Source organism: Semicossyphus pulcher, unplaced genomic scaffold, assembly GCF_022749685.1.
Source record: "Semicossyphus pulcher isolate SPU_LCO1_2020_fin unplaced genomic scaffold, fSemPul1.0.p SCAF_17, whole genome shotgun sequence".
Taxonomy (NCBI): domain Eukaryota; kingdom Metazoa; phylum Chordata; class Actinopteri; order Labriformes; family Labridae; genus Semicossyphus; species Semicossyphus pulcher.
This window is the reverse complement of record NW_027211681.1, coordinates 2,834,874-2,848,418: the sequence shown is the minus strand read 5'-3', so window position 1 is coordinate 2,848,418 and position 13,545 is coordinate 2,834,874. Positions and strand designations below refer to the sequence as shown.

At 42.4% G+C, this 13,545-nt stretch overlaps 1 protein-coding gene and 1 pseudogene across 1 annotated transcript; both read right to left on the bottom strand.

Moving 5' to 3' along the window:
- Positions 1-243: 243 nt before the first annotated feature.
- Positions 244-12,283, bottom strand: LOC138594324 (uromodulin-like). The gene is made up of 10 exons (XM_069665386.1): positions 11,500-12,283; positions 11,118-11,321; positions 10,439-10,669; positions 4,511-4,939; positions 3,665-3,867; positions 2,749-2,900; positions 792-1,034; positions 514-670; positions 349-424; positions 244-251 (listed from the first exon to the last, which is right to left on the bottom strand). Exons 1-10 carry the CDS (start codon positions 12,281-12,283, stop codon positions 244-246), a joined length of 2,487 nt encoding a protein of 828 aa, XP_069521487.1.
- Positions 6,671-9,670, bottom strand: LOC138595411 (scavenger receptor cysteine-rich domain-containing group B protein-like; annotated as a pseudogene).
- Positions 12,284-13,545: the final 1,262 nt, after the last annotated feature.

The following is a 13,545-nucleotide window of genomic DNA, read 5'->3' as shown; positions in this document are numbered from 1 at the left end:
CAAGACAAGTATCGGTTCCTTCACTTTTAGACTTCTTTTTAATTGCTGTTTGGTTACACAATTAATACAAAGATTATAGAACAGATGAATTACCATACATGAATTGTGATCAGTTTTGATTGTATTATGTAACACCAGTTTTTATAATTTCATGTTTTATGAATAAAAAAATATTGTAGTACAAAAATATATAACACATCATGGGATGTGTTCCACCAGTATGTAACCAGCTCACTCAGTTGGCTAGTCCGCTAGAGAGAAAGAAAGAGGAAAATCATGGTTGTTTATTCCACATAGTTCATTGACTTGAGACATCAGCCCCGAGACCAAATAATAATTGATACTCACAAACGATTGGTCCAATGGTGAGCGGCTCCATGACATCAGAGCTTGAAACAGAGCGATACGTCCTTCTTGCACAAGACTGTTGGAGAGGATGAAAAGATTGGAGATACAATGAACGCACAAATTAAGCAGCATTGATTATAAATGTAAATGATGAAGATGACTTACTGGAACACAAGAGTTCCTTGTGTTACAGAGGCTGAGGTTGCAGTGAAGGAAAACGTCTCTGTAGTTTTCCTGGAGCAGGAAGAGCAGGGCAGAGAAACGAGCCCGGAAAGACCTGCCACTCTCGATTACAGACACCTGCTGGCTGTCAGCGGGACACCTGGTGGAGAGAATGAACTGGGTCATCAGGTCCATATAGCATGTAAGTATACATTTACCTTCTTGCCATTTCCTTTATACTCCACAAACAGGCTCTACTGGGGCTCAAGAGGGACACTTACTTGTTTCGGATGAGAGGGTATTGCATGGGATCGTTAGGGCTGGGTGAGGAAGTGGCGTAGCAGTTCTCCAGAACAAGTACAAAGCGGCGATCTCTCCCTACCACAGTGACACCCACGTACAACGGTGAGCCCACTGGCAGGCTGACTCGGCCTGCTGGGTAAGTCTCAGTGTAGGCGGAAGTGCGGTATAGAGCCATGAAGGCTCTGGCTTTGGTACCCGAGCCTGAAATGCCATCTGACGCCCTGTAAAAGAAGAAGGTTTGAATTTTATAGGAAACAAGCCAAGTTTATTTCTCCATCATTTCTTAGTCCTTTTTTTAGTGAACAAACACTAACATATGGTGGAGAAAAAGAAGCACAGTTATAATGGAATTACGATATAACTTTCTTTAAAGGGGCTATACGTAAGATTTTACCTGTATTAATCATTTAAATATCATTTTTTATTGCCAATGTGTGAAGGCATAGTAGAGGAACTGATAAATTGAGACCATCCCCAACTTCCTCCACTGGCCCTAACAACCTGCGGGCTGATTTTTACGTAAAACACTTGGTTTTTCTGTGAAACAAGAGGATGTGACGTATCTGCGCGTTCGCGAGTACCTCTGCCGAGAGCTCATTCTCCGCCAGACCACCACTACAGTCAACAGTGTGCAACACGAGACAACGCAAGCTGTGAAATGGAGATGGATAATGCCAACAAACGACAGCACCCACAACAACACCAACTCAAAGTATGCACAAGAATAAAAAAAAAAAAAAGGTTTTATGTAGTGAAGCCCGTCAGTGTTGTCAGTCTAGCCTGACAAATAACTTTGCTGACATTAACGTGGGTATTATGACATAAGGTACAATAAGGTTGACTGCAGTTCCCTCAACGACTGTGTTGCTAGGAATGAGGATTTTCTGAAAGTTACATATGGCACCTTCAAATACAATAACATATTTTTTGCTGCAGTACCCCCCCAGCACTCGGCAGTGAATGTTCCTGAGTATTTCCTGTTGCGTTCACACATTGGCCGATCTGGACTTTCTCCCGACATGACACTAGGCAGGAGAAAGTTGGGGTAATGTCGGGGTCAAAAAATCGTCCGTTGGCGTTCACATGTGCAGCCCGCCCGGGTAAAGTCAGGCAGGTTCAGGAGTATGGTGCATGTGTGAAAAGGGCTTTAGATAGACAGTCTTTTGCAATTAATTTTACCCTGTTCTAAAAAAGTTGTTTTGGATGTGGTTATTTTTTTGGGTAACAGACTCATCTTGTATTGTTATCTTTAATCAGGTTTCTCTTGCACAGAGAGCTTGATCATGAACAAAATATCAGTAGTTAAACTACTCTTTGTTTTACAAAATGCATTGTTGCTTTTCAGCATGATTGCCTTACAAGCCTCAATTTATTATCTAGAGGATCTGAAAAATTCTGCACACTTCGACTTTGGCGACTCCCAGTGGTAGTATAATAAAAAACACTGATGAAAACAGCAGAGCATGTGTAAACTGAGATTCATGGTTAAAAGCAACACAGAGGCAAAACCGGGTTTGCCTGAACTTTAATGATGTGATGTCATCAAGGTATTTTAGTAGAATGGTTTAATCATCCATCCATTATCTATACCGCTGATCCTGTTCAGGTTCGAGCCAATCCCAGCTGTCATTGGGCGAGAGGTGGAGTAGACCCTGGAGTGATCGCCAGTCAATCACACGGCTGACACATACAGACAGACAACCTTTCATGCTCAAATTCACACCTACTGCAATTTGGAGTCACCAATTAACCTAACAAGCATGTCTTTGGACTGAGTTTTGAACTCGGAACCTTCTGGCTGTGAGGCGACAGTGCTAAGCACTGCTCCACCATGCAGCCCCGGTTCAATAACATAACAATTATTCACATACATACTGATACATATTAAACATTTATAACTGTACAAGTGGTAAGATTCAATGAGGGGATACATACGGCAGGAATGGTCTGATAGCCACGTTCAGGCTGGAGTCTGTTTCCAGTGGATATGCGCAGGAGAAGGGGATGCTCACAGGAAGGCTGAAGGACCCATTGTTCAGGGGGTAGATAAATAAACGGTTGGAGTAGATGGCATGTGTCCGGTTGGTCTGAAAGACAGACGATTACCAGGAAGTTCAATTACATGTTAGCTTTAGAGGATGTCCCGCAGCAGCAGTATGACCAAGTGGTAAGAACACTTTCACACAGGTGGAGGAGCTGTGTTTCGGACACTTTAAGACAATGAATGCACAGCCACTGTGGTTGTCTGCTTACCTCCATGTAGGAAGGGAGTTTTTCCAGTAAGGCACCAATAAGTTGTGCTAATAATGTGCGGTCAAAGAGGCAATAACAAAAGTTAACACTTAAGAGAGGGATGTGTGCAATATGTCTATTTGGCAATGCACTTTGTGTATGAGGATCAAGAGGAACAACACATGGCCCACGAATGATACCTGGACACAAGCTACAGCCTGAACAACGCTGCCTGTGGTGAATGTGTGTGTTGAAAGACTCTCAGCACCTTTTCAAAGGAAATACTGCAGCCAGACATACTACAAGTGAATATAAACTACAACTAACTTCATCATGCTGAACCACTTTTACACGATTTTGTAGCAATTCATGTTTAGTTTAATCTCAAACCAACCAAACGCTTATTTGTTATTGTGAATACTGCAGAAGTAGTACTGTGCTTGCTTTCTGGCTTCAACTCTGAACATAAACACACACACTTACACCACAGATTGTGTAGTGATACACAGGGATCCACTGTTTAAAGGGCCCAAGATGTTCTATGCTTGTTGTATAGTAAAGAACAGGTCAAAGCAAATTGATATGATTACAGTAGAAAAAGTGAAAGAAAAGTCTTTACCATTAGCATGTTTCCACAGGCACCCTCCATAGCATCCACTTCATACCACACCATATTATTAAACACTCTGACCCGGGAGCAGTTACGAGCTGCAAAGTTGCCAGAGACTGGGTTCAAACCAGAAGATGTCAGGCCAGCCAAATTCAGCCCTACTTGGAGTTTATCAGGGCCACAAATGAGCTGATGATGCAGGGTTGGAGAGACTTCAAAAAAAGGCAACAGAGAAAAAGTGTGACAGATCACATATGAAATGATTAATAGTTTATAACATGAAACCTGGAGGACAAACTCTGTAAAAGCGCATGCCAGTATGCAGCAGTATTATAGCAACACATTTCAAAAAGTAAAAAGAAACTACTGAAGACGAATTGGTGTGTACTTTAAGTTACATTTACCTTCACAGATGACACTGGCATCCTCAACATGAGCACAGTTGTGGACTCCAAACCCTCGATGTCTGCACTCTGTAATCGATGATTCGTTGCCAAAACAAATCACATCGTCCAACCAGATGGGTCCACTGCCCTGTCCAAAGGCTGCATTTTGTAGTGCTGAACGAGCAGGGCCACAGTCCAGCTGTCTGCACACCACGTTGGCGTCCCTTAGGTCCCAGCCATCGTCACACACTGTCCCCCACTGACCATTATGGTAGACCTCCACTCTGCCAGAGCAGCGGCTGTTAGAGTTGACGAGCCTCACTGGTGAAGCAGCTGTGTGTTGATATGAGACACAAGTGCAAGATGGACTTCATGAAGACAATGATGTGTTTACAATGTCATATTCATTATCTCTGCTAATTAAAATCATCTACAGTGTTCACTATTGACACACCGAGTTTGTATTTACCTTCACACACGACACTAGCATCTTCATGGTGACCACAGTTGTGTATTCCAAATCCTCTGTGCCTGCACTCTGTAAGCTCTGATTCGCTCCCTCTGCAGGAGACATCATCCATCCAGATGGGCCCTCTGCCCTGTCCAAAAGCTGCAGCTTGTGGTGCTGACAGAACCCTGCCACAGCCCAGCTGTCTACACACCACCTCAGCATCAAGCAGGCCCCAGGAATCGTCACACACTGTCCCCCACTGTCCACGGTGGAAGATCTCCACTCTGCCGGAGCAGGAGTTGTTCCCTCCGTTGACGCGGACCTGCCCCTCAGCTACTGAGCTGTTGTTTGCTGTCGTGGTGGCAGTGATGTCAGCTGTCACATAAGCTGTGGTTTGGTTCTGAGGTCTTGGATCAGGTGTGGTTGGTACAACTGTGGTGTTGAACTCTGGTAGAACTAAAAGGAAAAGTCTGTGTCAAGAAACTTCCCTTTCTTCATTTTATTCATATTCCTTTTATTCCTGATAGAAACATATATTTTCCTGTACACTGGACCTAAAGTACTGCAAAAGAATATTGTTACTATCTTCACAACAACAGTTTATTTGAGGATTTTCAGTCAGGAGTCCACCATAGCTCCGAGACAGCGCTGGTGAAAGTTACAAATCATCTCCTTATTGTTGTTAGGAATCTGGGAGTTCAAATAGATCAGGAATTGTCCCGCATAAAACAAATTTCACAACTATTTTGATAATTGATTAATCTGTCGATTATTACTTCGATTAATTGACTAATAATCGGATAAAAACAAAAAAAACTTCAATTTTAGTATTTCCAGCATTGTATTCAAAACATAAAAATAATGTGTTCTTTGTACAATGCAATGTAAATATATCAATAATGTAACTCAATTAATATCTTAATAATCTTGATTTACTTCATAATTGCTTCTGTAAAAAGACAGTACAGATGAGGCCACTATAATAAAAAAGGACATTGGGGATGCAGCCATGAACTGAGTATAATAGGGAAATGTAACTAACCAATATACAGTACGTTTAATCAGATATTGCTCAAGTTTCTGTTGTGATTACATTAAAGATTCACTTTAGTCCGTCTCTGACTAACGGCATGAAATATTCAAAAACTCCATAACGTTATGTTATACTCCAGTGTCTCTCTGACCGAATTTCAGCTAATTAGCGTTAGCTTATTCTGACGTGTCTCGCAGATTAGTGTCAGTTCTGATGGACAAATGCACAATTACAAGTTAATTAAATACAATGTGACGAACAAAAATACTGGCCGTTAGTTTTCTACTACAGTATACTGCATAGACTGTATGAAAAGATGGACGACATGACAGCTCCCTAAAAGTGAAGCCAAAACATTTCGGGCGCCCTCTGCTGACTGGCTGCAGTATAGGTCATAAAGCCCGCCTCCTCCATGTTAACAGGTGGGACATGAGTCAAACTATAAAATCAAAATACACGCCCGATACATTTTTCTCAAACATGGTTTCTGTCATTATAGCTAGTTATTGTCATGCTGATTTATGTCCAAGTGTTCATTTTTCTGACAAGTTTATTTTTAATTAGTTATTTGATGCTGTCAAAAGGATGATTGACAGCTCTGTTGACAAATTCGGCTCCTGCAACCAATCAGTTCCGGGTGAGCAGAGCGGAGGACGATCCGCGAGTGGAAACGTAACTAAAACAATCACTAGAGTCATTGAAGTTTCCATACCTGTGAACGTTAACCTCAGACCAACACGGAGAAGCTATTCTACTGTTAAACACGCCGGCGTGCGGGATCCTTGCTGTTTTTTCGGTAAGTTAAGTGTGTGTTTGGGTTAGCGGAAGTGGCTACGGCCGCTTCACTCGCCGATCTCTACTGCGCGGTCTCTGGCTCCAAATGACATCAGCATCGCAAGATGGCAGCGCTTATCGCAGGTGCTATTTTGGCATCAATTACGTACAATGGGAGCAGATGGAGACGCGTTGTCCATCTATATATACAGTCATTGGTATACTGTCCTACGCTGCTTTATCTGGGGCTCTGCTACATCGGGCCATCACAAAACGGTGAGGAGAGAATTAGACGGAATTTCAGTTTGTTACGTTTGTTTTTCAATGAACGTTAGTAACCGTAACCGTGCGTTTGTCCATGTAAACGGACACTACTCTACCGGAGGCGGACACATCATCAGCACTGTAACAACAAACAGATACTACAAAATAATTCATGTTTATCCCAAAGGAGACCGGGGATGTTGTAACTTTCCATAAATCATCTTGTGAGCTACACTAGCCACAGCATTGGCTGGCTGCCCCCAGTGACGTTTTCACAGCGCATGCCGTGCATCATAACAAAGACCCAACTAATCGCTGATGAAATTCGTTGTCAACTATTTTATTAATCGATGACATTGCAAAAATCAGACACGTCCTGTCTCATCACAATGCAGAACAACTACTTCATGCAGTTTCGCTGCTTTATACTCTTTACTGCCTCAGATGCCAGAATTGTTTGCTACTATTGTATATGTTTTGGGGAAAGGTCCTTTTACATGTTGTAATGATCAGCCGTTTTCCTTGCCACTGTTGCCAAGTGTTTCCTCATTGGTGGATTAATGTTGTGTCTCTCTGAATAATATAACTAAGAGTACCGCCGCTGACCTGCTCTTTACATAAACTGTACTCGGATAACTTTTGTTATAACTTGGCGCTTAATAAAGAAAACTTATTCATGTGGCAATTTTTCTAGTTAAATATGAGCAATAAGATTTGGAATGTACTTTAAATATGTTCAAACATTTACCTTCACAGATGACACTGGCATCCTCAACATGAGCACAGTTGTGGACTCCAAACCCTCGATGTCTGCACTCTGTAATCGATGATTCGTTGCCAAAACAAATCACATCGTCCAACCAGATGGGTCCACTGCCCTGTCCAAAGGCTGCATTTTGTAGTGCTGAACGAGCAGGGCCACAGTCCAGCTGTCTGCACACCACGTTGGCGTCCCTTAGGTCCCAGCCATCGTCACACACTGTCCCCCACTGACCATTATGGTAGACCTCCACTCTGCCAGAGCAGCGGCTGTTAGAGTTGACGAGCCTCACTGGTGAAGCAGCTGTTTGTTGATATTAGACACAAGTGCAAGATGGACTTCATGAAGACAATGATGTGTTTACAATGTCATATTCATTATCTCTGCTAATTAAAATCATCTACAGTGTTCACTATTGACACACCGAGTTTGTATTTACCTTCACACACGACACTAGCATCTTCATGGTGACCACAGTTGTGTATTCCAAATCCTCTGTGCCTGCACTTTGTAAGCTCTGATTCGCTCCCTCTGCAGGAGACATCATCCATCCAGATGGGCCCTCTGCCCTGTCCAAAAGCTGCAGCTTGTGGTGCTGACAGAACCCTGCCACAGCCCAGCTGTCTACACACCACCTCAGCATCAAGCAGGCCCCAGGAATCGTCACACACTGTCCCCCACTGTCCACGGTGGAAGATCTCCACTCTGCCGGAGCAGGAGTTGTTCCCTCCGTTGACGCGGACCTGCCCCTCAGCTACTGAGCTGTTGTTTGCTGTCGTGGTGGCAGTGATGTCAGCTGTCACATAAGCTGTGGTTTGGTTCTGAGGTCTTGGATCAGGTGTGGTTGGTACAACTGTGGTGTTGAACTCTGGTAGAACTAAAAGGAAAAGTCTGTGTCAAGAAACTTCCCTTTCTTCATTTTATTCATATTCCTTTTATTCCTGATAGAAACATATATTTTCCTGTACACTGGACCGAAAGTACTACAAAAGAATATTGTTCCTATCTTAACAACAACAGTTTATTTGAGGATTTTCAGTCAGGAGTCCACCATGGCTCCGAGACAGCGCTGGTGAAAGTTACAAATCATCTCCTTATTGTTGTTAGGAATCTGGGAGTTCAAATAGATCAGGAATTGTCCCGCATAAAACAAATTTCACAACTATTTTGATAATTGATTAATCTGTCGATTATTACTTCGATTAATTGACTAATAATCGGATAAAAACAAAAAAAACTTCAATTTTAGTATTTCCAGCATTGTATTCAAAACATAAAAATAATGTGTTCTTTGTACAATGCAATGTAAATATATCAATAATGTAACTCAATTAATATCTTAGTAATCTTGATTTACTTCATAATTGCTTCTGTAAAAAGACAGTACAGATGAGGCCACTATAATAAAAAAGGACATTGGGGATGCAGCCATGAACTGAGTATAATAGGGAAATGTAACTAACCAATATACAGTACGTTTAATCAGATATTGCTCAAGTTTCTGTTGTGATTACATTAAAGATTCACTTTAGTCCGTCTCTGACTAACGGCATGAAATATTTAAAAACTCTATAACGTTATGTTATACTCCAGTGTCTCTCTGACCGAATTTCAGCTAATTAGCATTAGCTTATTTTGCCGTGTCTCGCAGATTAGTGTCAGTTCTGATGGACAAATGCACAATTACAAGTTAATTAAATACAATGTGACGAACAGAAATACTGGCCGTTAGTTTTCTACTACAGTATACTGCATAGACTGTATGAAAAGATGGACGACATGACAGCTCCCTAAAAGTGAAGCCAAAACATTTCGGGCGCCCTCTGCTGACTGGCTGCAGTATAGGTCATAAAGCCCGCCTCCTCCATGTTAACAGGTGGGACATGAGTCAAACTATAAAATCAAAATACACGCCCGATACATTTTTCTCAAACATGGTTTCTGTCATTATAGCTAGTTATTGTCATGCTGATTTATGTCCAAGTGTTCATTTTTCTGACAAGTTTATTTTTAATTAGTTATTTGATGCTGTCAAAAGGATGATTGACAGCTCTGTTGACAAATTCGGCTCCTGCAACCAATCAGTTCCGGGTGAGCAGAGCGGAGGACGATCCGCGAGTGGAAACGTAACTAAAACAATCACTAGAGTCATTGAAGTTTCCATACCTGTGAACGTTAACCTCAGACCAACACGGAGAAGCTATTCTACTGTTAAACACGCCGGCGTGCGGGATCCTTGCTGTTTTTTCAGTAAGTTAAGTGTGTGTTTGGGTTAGCGGAAGTGGCTACGGCCGCTTCACTCGCCGATCTCTACTGCGCGGTCTCTGGCTCCAAATGACATCACCATCGCAAGATGGCAGCTCTTATCGCAGATGCTATTTTGGCATCAATTACGTACAATGGGAGCAGATGGAGACGCGTTGTCCATCTATATATACAGTCATTGGTATACTGTCCTACACTGCTTTATCTGGGGCTCTGCTACATCGGGCCATCACAAAACGGTGAGGAGAGAATTAGACGGAATTTCAGTTTGTTACGTTTGTTTTTCAATGAACGTTAGTAACCGTAACCGTGCATTTGTCCATGTAAACGGACACTACTCAACCGGAGGCGGACACATCATCAGCACTGTAACAACAAACAGATACTACAAAATAATTCATGTTCATCCCAAAGGAGACCGGGGATGTTGTAACTTTCCATAAATCATCTTGTGAGCTACACTAGCCACGGGATTGGCCGGCTGCCCCCAGTGACGTTTTCACAGCGCAGCACAGTTTCGCTGCTTTATACTCTTTACTGCCTCAGATGCCAGAATTGTTTGCTACTATTGTATATGTTTTGGGGAAAGGTCCTTTTACATGTTGTAATGATCAGCCGTTTTCCTTGCCACTGTTGCCAAGTGTTTCCTCATTGGTGGATTAATGTTGTGTCTCTCTGAATAATATAACTAAGAGTACCGCCGCTGACCTGCTCTTTACATAAACTGTACTCGGATAACTTTTGTTATAACTTGGCGCTTAATAAAGAAAACTTATTCATGTGGCAATTTTTCTAGTTAAATATGAGCAATAAGATTTGGAATGTACTTTAAATATGTTCAAACATTTACCTTCACAGATGACACTGGCATCCTCAACATGAGCACAGTTGTGGACTCCAAACCCTCGATGTCTGCACTCTGTAATCGATGATTCGTTGCCCAAACAAATCACATCGTCCAACCAGATGGGTCCACTGCCCTGTCCAAAGGCTGCATTTTGTAGTGCTGAACGAGCAGGGCCACAGTCCAGCTGTCTGCACACCACGTTGGCGTCCCTTAGGTCCCAGCTATCGTCACACACTGTCCCCCACTGACCATTATGGTAGACCTCCACTCTGCCAGAGCAGCGGCTGTTAGAGTTGACCAGCCTCACTGGTGAAGCAGCTGTTTGTTGATATGAGACACAAGCGCAAGATGGACTTCATGAAGACAATGATGTGTTTAAAATGTCATATTCATTATCTCTGCTAATTAAAATCATATACAGTGTGCACTATTGACACACAAAGTTTGTATTTACCTTCACACACGACACTAGCATCTTCATGGTGACCACAGTTGTGTATTCCAAATCCTCTGTGCCTGCACTCTGTAAGCTCTGATTCGCTCCCTCTGCAGGAGACATCATCCATCCAGATGGGCCCTCTGCCCTGTCCAAAAGCTGCAGCTTGTGGTGCTGACAGAACCCTGCCACAGCCCAGCTGTCTACACACCACCTGAGCATCAAGCAGGCCCCAGGAATCGTCACACACTGTCCCCCACTGTCCACGGTGGAAGATCTCCACTCTGCCGGAGCAGGAGTTGTTCCCTCCGTTGACGTGGACCTGCCCCTCAGCTACTGAGCTGTTGTTAGCTGTTGTGGTGGCAGTGATATTGACCTGATTGGTGGCAGTGGCCGGTGTACTTGGGGGGGATGTAGTTGTAGAAACTATAGGAGCTGTTTCGTTCACCTCTGTTGACAATGAAAAAAAGTCAGATACTGATGCTGAGACAAAGAGAGTTTTTGTAAAATCAGATTTAAGAACTACAGACAATGTTGTCTTTATTGGTGGAATAATTTAAATGATTAGATCAGATTTGAACTTTTAGTCTGTTGCTACAGAGTAAAGATGTTTCAAATGGAACAATACCTGCACAGTATGCAAGACTGCATCCGCTTGGCTGCACGAGTTTGTAGACGTAGTAGTTTCCGTAGCAGTGCTTGACATGGATGTCATGTGAGGTAAAGCGGCAGCAGCTGCCAGACCAGGCATTACACACAGTGCGATTTACAATCTGATCGGACCGTGTGGGATGAGGCTCTGTTATCCATAGAGGAGCATGAGTTCCACACCTGTTTTCAGCCACACACCTCTCTGGAATATGTGCACTCTTTCCCCACAGAAACAGCCGATACCAGCCCTGCCAATTAACATTTCGGTCACAGTGTAGGTTCTGGGTGGATGTGTTATTAGTTGAGCGCCAGTCATCATTCAGCACAGCGTAGTTTTGGCAGGGGTCCGCACAGCGGAGGTTCCCATTAAACCTGATGCAGTCCATGCCTGAAGGACATACAGATTGTCCACAGCTGAACTGGACAGAGCTGGAAGAGGGTGCCGATCTGGTGCTGGGGGAAGGCTCGAGGCACTCGAAGGAACCTGGGGTGTTCTGACAAACCTGATGTTGTTTGCAGGGTGAGTCTGGGAGGGAGCACTCGTCAGTGTCCACACAGCCCCGCTCTGCTGACCAGTGATAACCTTCTTCACAGCAAGACGAGTTAAGGCAGAGTTTTATGTCATAACACTTTTGGCCATCGCCTACAAAACCCTCTTTACAGACACAAGAGACCACATGACTTGAGAAAGTGTCGCCTCTTTCTCGTGACTCCAGGCAGGCGGCTTCATCATGACATGAGTCACAGCCGGTGACAAGCATCCCTGTGAAAAGTACAAGAAGAGTTTGATGCAAGGTGTTGCACAATTTTAGGAGCTTTTCCAAACTGAATTTTGTAACATAGCTATTTCGTGACATTGACAATGAAATCATAGAATATAATTTTTTTCAATCTATTTTATAGATTGGTGCTGGTAGAAATTGATTGTTTTGAAAGTCTCTTGATATAGCACCTGTCTTATGGTGGTAATAATAATTACAATGGCAAGTTAAGTGGCAAAGCATTATATAGGCTCACAACACTTTATTTGAATTGTAGTTTGCACCAGGTTGCTTTGAAACGCTCATCTAAAAAAATCTACAAATATGTATTTCTGTGAAAATATGTGCAAAACAGGAAAATAGTAATTGTGCAGTCAAAAAATGGCATCTTAACTTTTAATATTTTACAAATTTAAGAATGGCATCTCGAATGGAATAAGCAATATTAATTGAACCAAATGTTTGAGGGATCACTGAGAAATATAAGTAAAGTTCTTAGACTGTGTTTCACCACAATATTGTTAGCGCCAGCTGTTATGATTTTCAGGACACAAATTCAGGGTATCAATTGATTACAGTCTAAATTGAAGCATATACCGTATAAATGCCAGAAAGAAGAAAAAGATCCACAAAGAAACGTATTTAGATTTGGTTTTTTCAAACTACTTTGAAAGTACAAGTAAACGATAAATATGTGTCATATTGTCTAAAACAGAGAAGTCAGATGGTTTACCTGAGGTGCTTCCTGTGAAAACCTGTAAAAGTAGGAGCAATAACAAACCCCCAGGCAGCCTCATTATGGACCACGCTCACGACACAAAGTTGCTGAAAAAGACAAAAAGAGATTTTTCAAACCATATTTTCAATGATGCTGCAGTGCATTTAAATCTGATACTTTGCCAGTCTTTGTACTGACCTGGGAGAGACTGTGCGAGTCCAGGATTGGAAAAGTTGAAGGTGACAATCTTCCAGTGTGTGTGAGAATTTATACGCCTGTTTGTTTGTTTAACGGACCATTCGTAGTGTTCATTGGTGAAACCCATAAGTGGGTCATTAAAAGCATTGATAAATTCAGTATGACATCAAAAGAGTTACTTATTAATTATAATAAAACAAAGGATAAAATTCAGTCGGGTCTGGCACACGAACAAAATCTTGAGTCAATTTACTTTATGGCCCCACAATCAATCTCAGGTCAGTGTTGACAGATAATGGAGAGCTTTTGGTGTTCATAAGTTTGCACATTCCAATGTCCGACCAGC